The 18,850-nt window shown below is 37.7% G+C and overlaps 1 protein-coding gene and 1 long non-coding RNA gene across 5 annotated transcripts in view; one reads left to right on the top strand and one right to left on the bottom strand.

Moving 5' to 3' along the window:
• LOC135321132 (uncharacterized) overlaps window positions 1-6,525 on the bottom strand; it is a 121,683-nt gene extending 115,158 nt beyond the window's left edge. For all 4 annotated transcript variants that reach the window (XR_010380585.1, XR_010380584.1, XR_010380586.1 and 1 more), the window contains exons 1-2: window positions 6,438-6,525; window positions 2,709-2,804 (exon numbers count right to left, since the gene is read on the bottom strand). This is a non-coding gene — a long non-coding RNA (uncharacterized LOC135321132). The remainder of the gene's footprint in view (window positions 1-2,708; window positions 2,805-6,437) is intronic.
• A 52-nt stretch (window positions 6,526-6,577) lies between these two features.
• ACVR1C (activin A receptor type 1C) overlaps window positions 6,578-18,850 on the top strand; it is a 60,901-nt gene continuing 48,628 nt past the window's right edge. Inside the window, exon 1 of the mRNA XM_031451442.2 lies at window positions 6,578-6,877. Coding sequence (XP_031307302.2) covers window positions 6,817-6,877 — 61 coding nt within the window. The 5' untranslated portion in view covers window positions 6,578-6,816. The remainder of the gene's footprint in view (window positions 6,878-18,850) is intronic.

Here is an 18,850-nt window from a genome sequence, read left to right as displayed (position 1 = left end):
AACAAACATCCAGTATTTTTTAAAGAATTTCACCAACAACAATACTTGTAAATTTTAATTACATTTAAGTATTCTTTTCCTTCTCAGACAAGCGATTAAAAGTTTGTTCCTTGTATTTGTCCAACTTTTTTTTTTAAATTCAAAAAGCCTTCCAGGTAATTTTTATCTCATTATCAAAAATTTTGTGCATGGGAAAGTAGTATTATTCCAAATTTGTGATAATGATAGTATTAACACATATTTGCATAATAATCCAAAAGTACTGCATTCACAAAATAAACCTTGGAGGTACATTTCCCCATTTTATAGATGAAGAATGTAAAAGGTGGTAAAGTTGTGGGTAAATAGGGCTTACCGGAGGTCTGAAACCTTAATTTCTGGCTGTAATTTTGTAAGGATTAAGTAACTTCCCTAAATTCCGGAAAAGGGGGATTAGAACGGGCTTCCCAGATTGTCATTCCATTTGGACCACCAGTACCTTTGAACATTTCATCCTTTTGAGGGATTTCGAGGGAATTCCCTACTTTATGCATCCTTACCGCTCTCTATCAAAACCTGATGTTCAGTCCCCAAGCCTCCCTTGAAGCTCCAGTTAGGGAGAAGGAAGCCACAGCTAGTGTTCAGGTGCAGCAGGAGGAGAGGTCCTAGCACAATCACTCACTGTCCAGCCTCAGGGTGTTGATGGAGCCAGTTGCACTGTCTGTGCCCAGTGCGGGGACAGACCAGAGCATCTCTAGTTCTGTAGCAGGATGTGGCATATTGTCCCTGCCTGTGTTACTTCCAAGCTTAATTCGTGGGCTTTTCCAGAGAATCTATGAGCAACTTAATATTCTCTAACAAATGTAATTCCTGCTTAAACTTATTAAGGTAAGTTTCTTTTATTTCAACTAAAAAACTCCACTGATACAGAGCTCAAATTTCTTTTACTAGGATGACTTAGCCCTCAAGCCAGAGAGTTCTTTAATGAACATTCTTTGGTCCCTTTTAAGGTTTACTCACTCAGTTTTAACATTTGCTCTCATTATGTGGACTGACCCAAACTACCATCTCTGGTTTGGCAATGTGAATACAAAGAGGGAAAAACTTTAGTTACAAAAATGTTGCTGTAGTTGAGTTAACTCATTTATTTAACAAATACAGTGTTAGTGTTGGGGGAGAGCAAGGGAAAGATGAACATACAGTTGGAAAAGCAGGTTTGGAGCAATATGGTTGAGGGTCTTAAATGTCATTTACTTATTCATTCAATCAGTATTTATTGAGTGCTTATTATGTGCCAAGTTAATTTCAGCTGCCAATGTCAAAACTGCCAGTGTTAGAACTAGCAACATGTATTAGGTAGCTTTCAGTGATATGATCACATTTGTGCTATAAAAATATGCCTCTAGCTGAAGAGTCTGTGAGAATAGAGTGAAGAGGAGTGAACCTCAAGGAAGGAAGACCAGATAGGAGGCATTTTTGACATTGTAAGTAAAACAAATGATGATCTAAAGCAGGATGGGCAGTGAGGTGGCAAGAAGTGAAAAAAAAATTTAAGAGATTTTTATAAAAGTTAGAATCCATAGAAACTGCTGATTAATTGGATGCAGAAGATGAGACAGAGGGAAGAGATAAGAGGGAAAAAACAAGGCATTTGTCAGGGGTTAAAAATAACTGTAATTTGAGTGATTTACCCAGGAAGGAATGGAGCTATCCTGAGTCATCTAACTCTCCTACCTAGCTGTGACCTTACTTTGGCAGAGTATAATTATGGGCCCATTCTAAGGAAATGATCTAAGTGGTGGTGGCTTGCTTACTTGGAACTGAATCTCTGACCTGCCTTTCACAGATAAAACCTGTGCTGAATGCAGCCAATCAGCTCAGCACACTATTAGTCATCGGAAGGGGAAACAGACAAAGTTTGAGTTTGTGGAAAGACCATATAAATAGTATTAGAAGCACATGAAAATCAGTGAAGGGGTGCAGGCATTTTCAGAAGGTGGTGAAAACAGATAGTGGGAATACTTAGAAAAGACTTTAAGCTTCAGGCAGTGGCAGTCGAGCTAAGAAACTGATATTTCCCCCATTATCATGTCCACAGAGGAGGGGGGTCATTATTTTTCTTCTTTATAAGACCTGAGCTGTCCTTTGGGGTAGACACTTTGAAGGTACAAATTGTGGAATCTCAACAAAGGTCCTAAAACAGATGACTATTTTCATGGAATGGAATTAACAACAGAAGAAGAAGGTGAAGAACAGAAGTGAAACCAAGATTCCCCAGTGCAAGATTTCTAGGATTAAGAGATGAGAAGAGTGGAGATGAATGTGTCATGCACTTCTTTAGAGAGACTGTGAGTTTAGGGAAGGAAAAATGAAGTAAAGTGAGAAAAAAATTAGACCTTGATAGTATATAGGAAAGGATCGTAGTATGCCTCCTCACCATATGCTTGTTTCATGACAAGTTCATGTTCCAAGATGAAATGAGAAATTAAGATGCATGGCGTTGATGCTTCTGAAAAGGACAGTAATAATAATACAAGAAACCTGTATGATAAGAATATCCTAAACAACCACACCCACCCAATAGTCATTTTCAAAGTCCAGTTATTACACACATTTATTTCCCTTATTAATTTGGAATATTATTCTGCAAATGTATCAAATCTTTACAATTTAAAGTCCCTTTACAATTTAAAGTCCCTGCTTCTTTTGGTTATGTAAGATTTACTCACCCAAAGTCTGTTTTGCTGATGGGTTGAACTCCTCAATTATTGATTGTTTCTGTTTTCCTTTGATGATGAGAATCCAGGAGTCATGATGTAATGTTGCTATGGTAATGAATATGTACAAACAGATGATTAAGGGTGGGGGTAAGGTTAAATCTTGAGAAACATATTTGCATGCAAATTTCTTTCCAGTGAAATAAAAGAAAATGGCTCACATAAATTTTTTCCAGTTATGTACAAAAATATGAAAAATGTACTATATTATATTACATCTTGAACAATGCATTTGTGCTGCTTATATTAAATAATGAGAGTCACTCACTATGCTCCAAAGAGTACTTTCTTAATAATAGTTCATTAAAAAAGATGTTGATCATCTGTTGATGGACATTAATGTTGCTTCCATGTCTTGGCTATTGTGGATAGTGATGTTATGAACATCGAGGTGCATGTATCTTTTCAAATTAGTTTCCTCCAGATATATGCCCAGGATCATGTGGTAAATCTATATTTAGTTTTTTTGAGGAGTCTCCATACTGTTTTCCATAATGGCTGCACCAAACTACATTCCCACCAACAGTGTAGGAGGGTTCTCTTTTCTCCACACCCTCTTCAGCATTTATCATTTGTGGAGTTTTTAATGATGACTGGATAAAGAAGTTGTGATATATATACACACACAAACACACACACATATACACAAAATGGAATACTACTCAGCTGTAAAAAAGAATAAAACAATGCCATTTGCAGCAACATGGATGGACCTAGAGATCATCATTCTAAGTGAAGTAAGCCAGAAAGAGAAAGAAAAATACCATATGATGTAACTTATATGTGGAATCTAAAAAAAAATGACACAAAAGAACTTATTTACAAAACAGAAACTGACTCACAGACAGAAAACAAACTTATGGTTACCAGACGTAAAGGTGGAGTGTGGAGGGATAAAATGGGAGTTTGGAATTTGCAGATGCTAACTACTATATATAAAATAGATAAACAATAAGGTCCTATTGTATAGCATGGGTAACTATATTCAATAGCATATAATAGCCTATAATGAAAAAGAATATGAAAAGGAATATATATATGTATAACTGAATTACTATGCTATATACCAGAAATTAATACAACATTGTATACCGACTATACTTCAATAAAAAAAATTTTTTTAAAGATATTGGATTAAGACTGGATTGATTTCCATAGGCGTGTTTATGTGTATGTGCATAAAGCAAATAAAGTACACTTTCTTAAGTAAAAATGGGGACAAATTATAAGGATGAAGCTCTTTTCTTGGTTGCTTCAAAAGGTAGCATTAAGGATTCAAGCATATCAGAAACATTTGTAATTGTCTAAGAGTATACTTTGCCAGCCATTGGAATTCAATACATTAAGAGTGATTAACTCCTTACTTCAAAGTTTCCATAGTACTAATGTTGGAAGAACATGCACTTAGGACAGAGGAAAATGGCATCTAAAGATGTGGTTTAAAATAATTCTACAAATTAAGTATTTAGATTTGACATGTTAAACTTTTTGTTGTTGTTGTTGTATCACAGAACTTTGCACCAAGAATTCAAAAGTTCCCGCATCCTTCATTGGCTGGCCACGTGTTGACTGGCAAGGCACCTAACAACTCTTGGCTTTTTTATACTGTGCTTAAGACAAAGGTAATGATCCTTCCCATCTGAGAAGGAGTCATTAGACTAGCACTGACTAATACAGATTGAACGCAAGCCATATATGTGATTTAAAATTTTTCAATAGCCATATTAAAAAGTAGAAAGAAATAGGTGAAACTAATTCTAGTAATATATTTTATTTAACCAAATATGTTCAAAATATTATCATTTCAACATGTAAGCAATATAAATATTATTAATGATATACTTTACATTCCTATTTTGTAGTAAGTTTTTGAAATCCAGTGTGTATTTTATACTTACAGCACACGTCAATGTGGACTAGACACAGTTCAAGTGCTCACTGTTCACATGTGGCTACGGATACCATAGTAGACAGTGCACCTTTAGACTAAGGGGAAATTGCTGTGTTTAGAATATTGAGGTTATTCAATACCAGACTTCTTGAGATAATAGCCTTGCTTTCTTAGAAGATGAGCGCTTTCCAACTTGCAGGGACATTGCTTATTGTATTCAAGAGACACAATAAAATGTGGAGGGTGAATAACTGACTTTAATTTAATGCCTTAAGGTTTAATGCCTTATGTTCATGTTCACTACCCCTTTTAATCCTATCGTGCTTCTGAGAAAAAGGGAGGAATGAAATGTCATTGACTTTTAGGGAAGCAGGCACAGAGAGGATGATAAATTCCCATCTTTAGGCTCCAAGTCACATGATCCAATGGTGGATACAGTCTAGGGTATAGTTACCAAATAATGAGCAAGCCAAGTCAGCCAAAATATAATGCAGCCTAGCATTTTCTTGCCTTTTTTTTTTTTTTTTAAAAAAAGCATCTGTTTTGTAGGTGTCTGGAAGGGCTCAGGCTTGTCCCACATCTCCATTTTCTGTTTGTTTTGTTTTGTTTTGTTTGCTTGCTAGCTTGGATCCAGAATGAAATGAGAACAAATTCTTTTTATAATTATTAACGTTTTGATTCATTCACGGTGGTGGTGGGGGGGGGGGGGGATGAGATCCTCAGGATGGATACCACTGTGTCTTGGAGTCCGACAAACAACCCAACCCCAATACTGGGCTTCTATGACGAAGCCAATTGTATACTTCATTTCACCATAGATCTTTCATAGACCTCAGTAAGAATACACATTATTTAGGGTTAGGTGAAAAAGCAAGTAATATGTTTTATACTAAAGCAATTAATTTATATGACAATCACTTTTCAAGGATCTCCCTAACAGCAGCAATATCAACACTACTGGATTCTTGGCTTTTTGTATTGTTCAGTTTAAAATAATCCCATTCACTTTAATGTCTAGGCTACATGCATTGAATTCAGGCCAATGTCTATTAATTGGTAACTCTGCCCTTATATTTTCAAACACAGTCCACCTGGGAAGCACGCCCATTTGATAACAAGCCCCAGGGATTTAATCAACACACAAAACAAGTTTCTAATGTATTACTTTAAATTATTCTTCACCTCGTTTTAAACCGCCCCTCAGTTTATCAGTCGCTGAAATTGTAGTTGCTGAGGTATCTCGCGAGGACGGGCTCTCTACTCCCAAACCTGGATTACACATTGCGGATGACCACAACACCTGACGCAGGTAGTCCAGCTTCGGCCGCCATTCCTGGAGGGAGGGTCTCCTGAAGGCCTCAGACTAGAGCTGAAGTTTTTGTTAAACCAAACTATAGGTAGCCGGGGCAGTGGGGCAATTGGGTTGTTTCCAGAGCTGGACAGAGAGGGCGCCGTCCACAGTCGCGCGCAGAGCGGCGACGCGGCGGCGTGACGAGCGCGGCGGGAATATCCTGGGTGTCTCAGAGCTCAGTCTACTCAGAAAACCCTTAGGGCACTGGACGAAAACGAACGTCAAGAGTCCTGGACGCTTGGACCTTCTGTGGAGACTACAGAGCCGACCACCAGGAAGCAACTGCTGCGGGGTTTAAGTTTTCCTAAAGTCTCAGGAGGGCCTTCCCTCCTGTCCCGACCCCTGTCCCAGCGTATCCAGCCTTGGGGGCTCCGCGCCACCCCACCCCGACTCTTCCACCCCCACCACCCCCACCACCCCCACCACCCACCTCACCCACCTGTCTGGGCGGTCTCACTGCCTCGTTAGCGGGCTGCCTTTGCCCGCCTGCCGGGCAGCGCCAGGCCCCAGGCGGCTGCCAGGGAGCCCTGGGCGCGGAGGCGCGGCAGGGGCGGGCACTGTCGCCCCCCCGCCCCCCTCGCCAGCCCGGCTGACTGGGCCGGTGGCAGGAGCGCCGCGCGCCGCCAGCCGCGGGGGGCGGGGGATGGGGGAGGCAGGAGAGGTGGGCGCCCGCGCGGATTAGAGCCAACCGCACACTTTGAAAGGGTGTCGAGCTGTGCATCGCTCCTGCGCCCCGGGAACTTCAAAGCGGCCCGCGGTGCCCCGGCCGCCTCGCTCCGCTCTGGGGCCTCGCAGCCCGCGCACGGCGCCTGGTGGCCATGACCCGAGCGCTCCGCCAGGCTCTCCTGCTGCTCACCGCGGCCGCCGCTCTCTCCACAGGTACGGCGGGCGCTCCTTGCTCCACGCCCGCGAGGGTGGGAGTCGGGGGCGGTCTGCGTGTGGGCACCAGGGCTGAGGGGGGAAGGTGCTACGAGCAAACTGACCTTCCTCGGGGCGGAGTGGGAAGCGCCAATTGGACTGAGGGGGCACCGGATAAGGCGCAGCGTGGGCACCTGACGTCTGGCAGTCGTAGGAGTAGACAGGTGTATTGGGGATGAAGCCACCAGGAGGAGGGAAAAAGCGACAGAGACGTGGGGGTATGGGATTAGGGGTGAGGTGGGTGACAAATTTGGGGCAGTTTGCAGCGGAGGGAGTAGGAGAGTGTTTGTGGGTGTGCGCCGGACTGGCAGTTGGGTGGCACCGTGAGTTCACTCTGCAGGGGCTTTGGGGACGCTCTGTGCTGAGCTGTGGAGAGCTGAGCAAGGATGATGGCACAGTGGTGGTGGTGGGAGGGTGGGAAGTGGTGGTGGCGGGAGGGTGGGGAGTGGTGGTGGCGATTCAGTCTGAGTTTTAGGAGATGCGGGATACGTCAAAAACCGCTGCTGCCAAGCTCTGTAGGCGGGAGTGGGAGCTTAAATCTGCGTGGTTTGCAAGGCACAGTGCTTTCGAGGTATGATCTTTACCAAGAATTGCAGGGAAAAAAATTTCTGGCGAACGTCCCAGCTTTTATAACAGGTCTGTTCTTTGATAGGCTAAATAGAGCCCTCGTCCCAGTTAGAAATTAAGCATTTCTTTATAATGTTTACTAGAAACTGGGGCAAATGCATCTTTGGTAAAATCATACTGTGCTATGATGAAAAACCCTTTAACTCAAAAACTCTTTTCATTACAACATTGTTCTAGGTTAAGGAGAGAGACCAAGAGCAGATTCCTTCCTAACTCATTCTTCAAACATTTTAGACACTTAAGACGTTTGCACATAAAAACCTTGTGTTTTCCATAGGGCTGTACTTTGTCCGAAGCTGATTTTGATGCACTTTTGTTTTCTCAGATGACAATCTGTTTGACATTAATAGCTATACTCCAGGGTGGGTAGTTTTCCTCTTAGTGACATTTGGGGGAGAATGTTTTGAATAGTATGACTGCTGTCATGTGCAGATTCCAGTGTTTCAGATGGCCTGAGAGAATCACTAACTACAATATTCAAGGGAAAATTTGATTATTGGAAGCAATCAACTGATACAATATGAAGATTAAAGCATTTTGGTTATCTTTGAAAAAGCACAGCCTTTCAGGAAAGCAGTTACCCAAAGGCTTGTCAGAAAGATGACAGGATAAAGGGAAATATTTGAATTCGGAGTTAGTATATTCATCAATGGGAAGAAAAATGACTATGGAAAAGTCTTTAAAAGAAATGGGTGGAAACTCTGCTAACTTGGAATATCCAAAGTGCTCTTGATGATTTAATAGAATTTACACACATGCACAAAGTTTTCTGGAGATCACAGTTTTGTATGTGTGTGTGTGTGTATATATACATGTATATTTTTTAATTGAAGTATAGTCAGTTTACAATGTTGTGTCAACTTCTGGTGCACAGCACCATGCTTCAGTCATACATGAACATACATATATTTATTTTCATATTCTTTTTCAACATAAGTTATTACAATGTATTGAATATAGTTCCCTGTGCTATGTGGTATGAACCTGTTTATCTATTGGAGATCACAGTTTTGACTCAGCACCTGTGAAATTTCCTCTAAAGGCCATCTGTACAACCCTTTTTTATTTTAGGGAGCTAATGGCATTGTTGCAGACATTTTAAAAAGTAGACACAGTTATTTGCCATCCAGCTTGAAAGGTGTGTTTTGTTATATGACAAAATCTTTAGAAAATTTCAGAGACCTTGGGCATAACAACATAAGAAAACATGCCCTACTATGTCCTTAAAAAGTCATGGAAGCATTAGACATTGTAATGTATAAAAAAGAAGAAAAAAATAGATCATCCATTCAAATTTATTTCCTTAAAATTTGAAGGCTAAGAAAAATTCCTGATATGGAGATAAAGTATCAATATAGTAGAGAAATACTTATCAAAATTGAACTTTTACAATGAACCTTTCTATGTCAAATGCAGTCATTTTGAAATCTCTTTAAGAAACTTTACTCCTCTTTGTGTCCCACAGAAAAAAATGTCTATTGCAGTCTACACTTTTGATTCTTAAGTTTTATACAAATCTTTGATTATTTAATAGAGGGATTCAAGGTAATTTGTTTATTTCATCTTTTAAATTGTTTTTCTTATGTGGTTACCTTTATTATTATTATTTTCTTTTTTTACATTTTTTTATTGAGTAATAGTCATTCCACAACGCTGTGTCAAATTTACCTTTATTATTTTTAACCTGGTCAATTTTACAAATTTCATTCTTAATCATATTGACCATTTTTGTAAATGTACTTGCCATTGTTGACATGTTATATGAGAAGTGCTGGTGACACAGTGACATAGCAAAACCCCATGACAGAAAACACCACTTTCCACTTTGGCTCTGCTGAGTACCAGGCCTAGGACCCTAAAAATCTGAAGACTTTGATAAACCAATAAACCTTTTTGCTTTGGCTGTTCTTCCCCAGCATTTCTGTCACCTGAGGCCTGTTAAGCATTAACAGAAGAGTAGAAATCATTGCTCCTTGAAGAGAATCTCAGAGGGTAACCGCTGATCTGGTGGAAACTTAGAGAAAATATTCATTGATCTGGACAGGTTAAAAAAATTAGACTGCTCTGAGTTGCTCTAATTATCCAGTTTCTGGGTTCCTTGATGTTTGATAAGAAAGATCTGACATGACCTCACAACATTTATCATATGTACTAAACAAAGAATTGCCAGAAAATGTCCTGGAGTTCTCAAATTTGAAGCAATGACTTGGATATTATATAGATGTACACATTGTGCATTCTCTACTAATTTCATGAAACTCCTTTATCTTCTGGTTAGAAAAGATTGTTAAGAGTCTGGAAAGCTAGATGCTGTTACTCTAAAAGTAAAAAAAGAACTGTTTTATTTAATAACCAGGGTGGGGGTGGGGTTTCAAGTAATGAATTTTTTTTTTAACCCACTTAACAGCAGTTAGCAGTTCCTACTATAAATTTTAAGCTGTGCTGAAAGTGAAAGCAAAAGCCTTGGATTGACTGAGTTTATAATGCAGAAGATGTCACCTTTGCCCTTCTTTAAGCACAGCTGCTTGTTGCTTGATTGACACAAATGGGGCAAGAGGTTCCCTGGTTCCAAGGAAGAGACATCTCTGGCCTAGGAGAAACTCTGTGCACAAGTTAATGACTTGTTAATGCCCCTAACGTTAGGGGCATATTTCTTCATCGACTGTATTGCCTGAACCTGTTTTCTAGCCAAAACTTACAGAAGTAAAAAATAGCGAGTTCTTCCGATTTGCTACAATCATGCAAAAATAAAGGATTTGAGGTGTGAGAATGAGAGAAGAGCAAAAGATGATACCAAATTTTGACTGAAACAATGGAAGAACAGACTGCTAAGTGGGATGAGGCAGACTGCAGGAGGAGCAGGGCTGGGGAGAGGTGGGATATGGTGGCCGACACCTGGAGCTCAGTTTTAGATGGGCTGAGTTTTAAATGTCTATCAGACACTGGAGTGATGTCAGGTAGTCAATGGGTTTTATGAGCCTGGAGTTCAGTGGATAAATCTGGCTTGAAGATAAAGAGTCTAGATAGAGCCAAGGGCATTTCCAGGTAATTTTTAAAGACACATAAAATGGGGCCCCAGATCTAGCAAATCACAGAACACCCTGTTAAATTGACTTTCAGATTAAAGAAACCAAATGATTTAACTATATGACAAATATGACATGGAGCATATGTATATTAAAAAATCAATTGATGTTTAATTCCAGTTTAGCTGGGCATTCTGTACTTTTATCCAGCAACCCAGCATTAAAGAAATACTCTGGTGAGATGAACTGATTCTGATACATAAATTCCCAGCTATTTTCTAGCCTGACTTCTGTTCTAGCTGTGTTGCTGTCCCCATGTGCTATCTCTGAATGGGTCACTTTCAGCTCTTTGCACTGGATGTCTCTACTGCTTCTGAGTAAACAGAGAGGGGTACCCGGCCTTTCCAAATCTTACATAAGTATCTTAACATGAAAGGATGTGTGAAAAAGAATAACTCTCTAGACTTTGCAAATGATTTATTGTTATGTGAAAGCAGTTGGGTTTTGCCCAAAGTTATGGTCTTTTGAATGTGATTGTTATTTTCAAATGCATTTTAGAGTACAGAGGGACCCTTGGGATACCACAATTCAAGTCCCTTGTGTAAAACATTGTAGTATTTGCATATAATCTACGGACATCTCTAGATTACTTGCAATACCTAATACAATGTATGCAATGTGAATAGTTATAAATACAATGTAAAAACTACATGAAGAGTTGCCAGTGCATGGCAAATTCAACTTTTGATTTTTGGAACTTTCTGGGGTTGGTTAGTTGAATTTGCAAATGTGGAATGTTGGATACGGAGGACCACTGATATTTTCCTTTTGAATAAATGTCCATGTGTTTCTCTTTAGGAGAAAAACTTCTAGCAGTAGCTGACATCCAGTTTGTTACATTTTTCTTGGCAGTACTTGGCATCTCTTATTGTAAATAAGAAAGGGCTAAGAGTAGAGGAGAATGAATACAGTCATACAGGACCTGATAATCTGACCCAATTTGAGGTTCCAGAGCAGGTTCCTAGGAGAATGATGCCGAGTCCTTCAGGAGAAGGCCAGGGATACAGAAATATCAGCCAGAGGCTGCTTAGTTCCTGCTCTAGCTAAGTCTTGACCTGCTACCAAATTATGAGTATTGGCTTCCTTTTGAGATTTGTAGGGAAAATGCTTATAAATGAACTGTAGGCACAGATCATTAAAAAGCCCAAAAAGATATATTCACATGTATATAAAGAGTTTAATTTTAATAAATAATAAAACAAGAGGGTTAATTTTCAAATATAAAATAGAAAACAGAACCAAACAGGAAAAAAGGGGAAAAATTCTAAGCACAAATTATGTATGTATTATCTATCATTCCTTATCATTTATATCTGTGAGACTTTTTCTGGATTTTTCATTGTTTAGGACTTTTATGTTTATTATTTTTTAGAGCTAACAGTAAAAATCTCAAGGTTTATCTTTACATTGTTTAAGAAATTGGTATAATGTTGGCTTGTGTTTCTAAGTGGTAAGTATCATTTTTGCTAAGGGACCTAGGAATACCTAAATACTGTCTTGGTTCAGCTGTGCCTCTCCAGCCTAAGAGGGGTGACCCTAAGGGGGGCATCTAGAAAAGGGAGGCAAAATAAGGCAAAGAAACTTTTTTTTTTTGTTACTTGATACTTTGGCCACAAATTGCATGGCAGAACTCTAATATACTCTCTTTTTCTAAACTTTTAACAGTTAAATAGCCTAGGAAAAAGAAAGAGGGTTGTGATAAATCAGAGTCCTGGATCCTGACACTGTGATACCATCAACAGGTCTTACAGTGCTTAGGTGAAGCTAGAGTGACCTCTGTCTCCAATAGCTCACATTGGTTCAGCTTTCATGGCAGCTGTAACAGGAGTTCCAGGCCATAATCTCAGGGGTGACTGCTAAGTGAGGAAAAGGCAGAGAGTCTATGGAGAAAGATGTCTGGTTCTCTTCTATGAGGAAGCAGTCCCTGCCTTCCCACACTTGCTATGAAAAGAAGACAGAGCCATGACTAGGAGCCCTGTGCCTTTCGTGTTCTTTGAAAGCTGGGTCCCTGAAACATGTAGGCCTCTTGGTTCCCTGGAATCTGAACAATACAGATCACTACTCCTCTCACTGAGGGATCCAGCAAAAAGTAAAAGAGAAGGAGGAGGTGAGTGGGAGTGTGAAAGAGACAAGGAAGACTTTATTTCCACAGAAGCCAACACTCCATTATTTTTCAGGGGACACTCAAGCCGTTGCTTTATCATGCGGCTTTTGAATTCATTTGCTCTGATTGGCCAACCAGGCTAACAAGGTTCTGTTCTGTCCTGATGCATCCCTTTTTCACCTCTAGAATAACTTCCCTTTTCTGTTGTTTTCTTCTGTTTTTTTTAGAGTAGGTATGTGACGATACTGTTTCTTTGGAACTGTTTTAAATTAATCCCCTCAAGAATTCATGGGTGAATCATTCAGTATGACTCAAGAGCTTGGCTTATTATTTTTTTTTTAAACAATTTAAATTTGCCAGTGACTTAAGCATCCCAAATTAGATCAATGTACTTTTTCATTAAACTTTTCACATCGAGAAAATGATTAGGATGCTCTAATTTTGAAATCGAAACACATGCATTTTCCCTAATCTGTGTTATCATCCTTGTCTCATGCAAAGGTAAAATGACAGAGATAGATGCCACATCTCTGCATGTTGATTAAGTTCCTTATAAATTTTTCATTCAGTACCATGATTGAACTGATACTCTGTGGTCAAAAATGGGATTAGAAACAAAAATCCAATCCATCAGGAACTGGACAATGATCATTTTAATGCAAAATGTTTAGCTTCATAAATGCATGCTTATCCTAGAGATGCTAACTCAGACAATGGTAATCCAGATTAACAAAGCTTTAAGGAAACAGATTGTTTTAAAACAGAGCCAAAATTAATTAAAGAATATTAACTCATCACATCTCACAATTTAATATGATGGCATTTTCCTGGCCTGATCCCCTAGAAATGTGTTTTTCTCTTGTCTTCTCTCCATTCCCATTACTGCTCTTCAGGAGTAAAGATCTACTCTGTCAGCACTTGCCTCTCTAAAATCATAGCGAGACTGCGTTCTCACTCAAATCCAGTTGGAATCAAGAGTGTGTATTTCCTGGAAAGACAATACACTCTAAATTTGATACACTGAATAAAGAATAATTATATGATTAGCAGAATATTCATTACAGAATAATAAATGCATAGTTGAACGAACCTCCCCCTCTTTTTAAATTGTTCTTTCCTACAGCCGTTCTCTAGATATCCTAGCTATATTATATTAAAAGGTGCTGCTTTTTGACGCATAGAAAAAAGTTGACTTTGTTAAAACAGCCAGACCTCTTTAAAAGGATTGACAGTTATTGTGACAAATCAGGATGAAGATACTCCTTTAGAATTTTACTGAACTCTCCTTTGGGTATTGTCATTATCATAAAGTTTTTCACAATACTTCTTTATTATCTTTTAAATATCTATAGTATCAGTACTGCTGTGCCCTCTTATATTCCTGATTTGAGACTTTTTATTTTCTTTCTTTTTACCTTGATCAGTCTAATTGGAGGTTTATCAATTTTATTGATTTCTTTCAAATAAATAACTTTTGGTTTTATTGATTTTTCTCTATTTTTTCCTTCAATTGTTTTCTGCTCTTATTGTCATCATTTCCTTCCTCTAATTACTTTGACTTTAATTTATCCTTTTGTATTTTAGCTTCTTAAGTTGGTACCTTAGATCAAGAGTCAGCAAACTTTTTCTTAAAGGGTCAGATAGTATATATTTTAGTCTTAGTGGCCATACAGCCTCTTAATTCTGCCATCATAATATAAAGTTGGGCATAGACAATACACAAATAGGTGTTGTTGTGTTTCAATAAAACTTTATTTATAAGTGGGACAGCCAATGGGCCATAGTTTGCTGATAGTTTGAAGTCTGTTCTCTCTGATATTAATATAACCATACCAACTTTCTTATGCTTTATATTTACATTTATTTTTTTCTCCATCCTTGTACTTGCAACCTATCTGTATCTTTATATTAGAAATGTACCCTTTGTATATAACATGTAATTGGTTCTTGATTTTTATCCTTTAACTATTTGACAATGTCAGCCTATTTGAGTGGTTATCCAATTAATATTTAAAGAAATTATTGATACAGATTTAAGCCTACCATCTTACTATTTCTCTCCTCTTTCTGTTGTTCCTCTGTTTCTTCCCTTTTGCCCTTTTTGTTTAATCATTTTTTGGGTATTCACTTATTTCACTTATTGATTTATTTACTCTCACTTTTAATTATTATTTTTTAGTGGTTAGTCTAGACCTAACTACATTCTTTCTTAACTTAATGTTTATTTTGAGTCAATGCAGTACTATTTCATACACCGCTCTTTACAGCTGATACTGCATTCTTCCTACTTTACTCCCCTCTATCCTGTGACACCTCCCACTTTAATATAAAGTCCATATAACAATATGATTGCATTTACCAAGAGTATGATTATATTAATATTAACAGAAATTTACTAGAAACACAAAAAATCAAATAAAAAACCTTACTGCCCAGAGACAGAGCACTCAATAGAATCTGATTTAGATACAATGCAGACATTAGAACTATCATACGTGGGATTAAAAATAACTAGATTAGAAGCTGTGGTGGAAAAGGTGAAAAATATGCATAAACAGATGTGGTATTTTAGCAGAAATATAGAATGTAGGAAGATGTCAAATGGAAATGCTAGATATGAAAACATGAAAATAAGAATGCTCGTGATGTGCTTATCAGTAGACTCAACACAGCCAAGGAAAGAATTATGAACTTGAAGACAGAACAATAAAATTACCTTATAATTACATAATTATACTATTATAAAGTCATTACACTAAAATGGAAGATGTCAGGAGGTAAAGAGGAAATAATGAAAACAAAAACAGAGCATCCAAGAGCTGTAATACAGTATCAAGTGGTATAACACATGTGTAAATGGAATCCTAGATGGAAAAGAGAATGGGATAGAAAAAATGTCTGATGAGACTGGTTAATAACTTTCCAAATATTAATGAAAGTCATCAAGTCACCAACCACAGAGGCTCAAAGAAGCCCAAGCAAGAGAAATACCTCTCTTCCCAAATTCCACACTGTTAGATATATCATACAAACTGATGAGATTCAAAGATAAAGAGTAAATCTTGAAGGAAGCCCTATAAAGGAAGCCCTTGAAAATAGACCTATAACATACAAAGGAACAAAGTTAAGAATTACAGTGGACTTCATTATCCCAGGAATGCAGATTTTTCAATATCTGCAAATCAGTCAAAAGTGATATACCACATTAAGAAATTGAAGAACAAAAACCATATGATTATCCTAATAGATGCAGAAAAACTTTTAAAAAATTCAACATCCATTTATGATAAAAATGCTTCAGAACATGGGCATGGAGGGATCATGCCTCAACATAATAAAGGCCATATATGGCAAACCCACAGCCAACATCATATTCAATGGTGCAAAGCTGAGAACATTTCCTCTAAGATCAGGAACAAGACAAGGATGCCCACTCTCACCACTTTTATCCAACATGGTTTTGGAAGTCCTAACCACAGCAATCAGAGAAGAAAAAGGAAATAAAAAGAACCCAAATTGGAAAGGAAGAAGTAAAACTGTCACTGTTTGCAAACAATATGATACACAGAAATTCCTAAAGATGCCACCAGAAAACTACTAGAGTTCATCAGTGAATTCTGTACTGTTGCAGGATCCAAAATTAATATACAGAAGCCTGTTGCATTTCAATACACTAACAGGGAAACATCAGAAAGAGAAATTAAGGAAACAATCCCACTTACCATCGCATCAAAAAGAATAAAATACCTAGGAATAAACCTACCTAAGGAGACAAAAAACCTGTACTCCAAAAACTAAGACACTGATGAAAGAAATTGAAGATGACACAAACATATGGAAAGATATACTATGTTCTTGGATTGGAAGAATGAATATTGTTAAAGTGACCATATTACCCACGACAATCTACAAATTCAATGCAATCCCTATCAAATTACCAATGGCATTTTTCACATAACTGGAGCAAAAAATGTTAAAATTTGTATTTTAACAAATAAACATAAAAGACCCTGACTAGCCAAAACAATGTTGAGAAAGAAGAAGAGAGCTGGAGTTTTCAATGAACAATGCTGGAATAATAGGCAAAAAAAAAAAAAAAAAAAAAGAAGAAGGAACAAAAGAACTTCAAAACGTGCCTTGTAAGCTGTAATTGTTAAGTCAGAATGGATCATGGACTTAAAAATAAAACCCAAAACTATAAAAACTTCTAATAGAAAACATAGAAGAAAACCTTCTGACCTTGGGTTAGGCAACATTTCTTAGATAAGAGTATCAAAAGTATGATCCATTAAAGGAAATATTAATAAACTAGACTTTATCAAAATTAAAAACTTCTATTCCTTGAAAGATGCTAAAAGAATGAAAAGATAAGTCAAAAGCTGGGAGATAATATTTTCAAGACACATATTTGATAAAACACTTGAGTCAGAATATATGAAGACTTAGGACTCAGTAACAAGGAAACAAAGAACCCAATAAGAAGTGGGCAAAAGATTTGAACAGATATAAGGAAGAGATTTGGACAGAAATAAGCACACCAAAAATGAGGAAATGCTTATTGAAATCACAATGACATACCCCTGCACACCTATGGCTGAAACAAACACATAACAGTAACAAACAAAACAAAACAAAACCAAAGACTGCAACTTTCATACATTATTGGTGGAAATGTAAAATCTTACAGCCACTTTGAAAAACACTGGTAACTTTCTATAAAGTTAAACACACACTTTCTATAAAACTTAGTAATCCCACTCCTGGATATTTAGAGAAGGGAAATGAAATTTATCTCATATAAAATATATATATTAATGTTTATTACAGGCTTACTCCTAATCAGCAAAAACTGGGGGGGGGGGGGGAATGTCCTTTAGTGAATGGATCAACAAACTCTGGAAACTTCATTCAATGCACTATTAATATATACAACAACAGGAATGAATTTCAAATACCATAAAGCAAATGACAAGAACCAGAATCAAAAGGCCACCTTCATTTGACATTCTAAAAAAGGTAAATGTATAAGAACAAAAAAACATTGCTTGCCATGGGCTAGGGCAGCAGGAGGAGTTGTCTAAAAGGGTGTATGAGGAAATCTGGTGGGGTGGGGTGATTGAACTGCAGTTGTCAAAACTCATGAGACTGTATACTAAAAAGGGTGAATGTTCCCTATGTAAAATACATGTCAATAAACTTGACCCTCCTCCCCAAATTGTAGGGCATGTATAAGAAGTCTTATATAAATTAGGAAGTCAGCAGATAAATGTTCAAATTGGTTAATCAAGAATAGCACTATATTTTTAGAGTTAATGTCCTAAAATAATGTTCTAGAAGCAAGAACAAAAATAGTTAAAAGTGGGTGCATCTGGGAAGTTTGACTGGAGAGAAAAGGGTCACTAGACAGATTCTTTTCATTTTAATTCTTTTTTTTTTTTACCACTTGCATTTATAACATTGATTAAACCAACAAGAAAATTTTAAATTGCAAATAATTGATTTACTTTTGTTATATCTTCCACGTAAGTAAGGGATTTCTGTATGTATTAAAATGTTTTTTTTGTGTGTATCATCTTCAGTGTGTAAAATGGCATAAGGTAGATAGAAATGAAATCAAATTAGTATAAATAAGGCTGTGTTTCATCCATTAGCATGGAGTAAGTGATTTCTTCTGTTAGCAAAGGAAATTACAACTGAGGGACATTATCCATACATAGATAAAGCCTGTTGTAAATGTGGCATTGCTCACCTGCTGTTTTAGGTGAAAGCGTTTGATTCAACTTGAAAGGTCATTTGTCACCTACAAGAGAGCACTTATGGGCTGCTTTGGCTCTTTCTGTTGGTTTACTATAGCATTAAGCTTGCTTATGGAGAATTTTGCTTACATCTGCAGTCTATACACAGACCCATTAATGCATTAACACACCTTATTTTGCTGAGTCAGGATAGAGGTACCCCTTGTTTAGTACAGTGTCATGCACACAGTGGGCAGTCAGCATTTTCTTGGTTGTCTTCTACACGGTCAGGGAAAGTTACATGCCTATTTTGATCACCTTCTAAGACAAATTAAAAGATGAGAGGAAAAGTCATAGAAAGATAATCAGGCTAGACTAGTCT

This window comes from Camelus dromedarius, chromosome 4, assembly GCF_036321535.1.
Source record: "Camelus dromedarius isolate mCamDro1 chromosome 4, mCamDro1.pat, whole genome shotgun sequence".
Lineage (NCBI taxonomy): Eukaryota > Metazoa > Chordata > Mammalia > Artiodactyla > Camelidae > Camelus > Camelus dromedarius.
The sequence above is the reverse complement of the archived record's forward strand: the minus strand, read 5'-3'. Positions and strand labels throughout refer to the sequence as shown.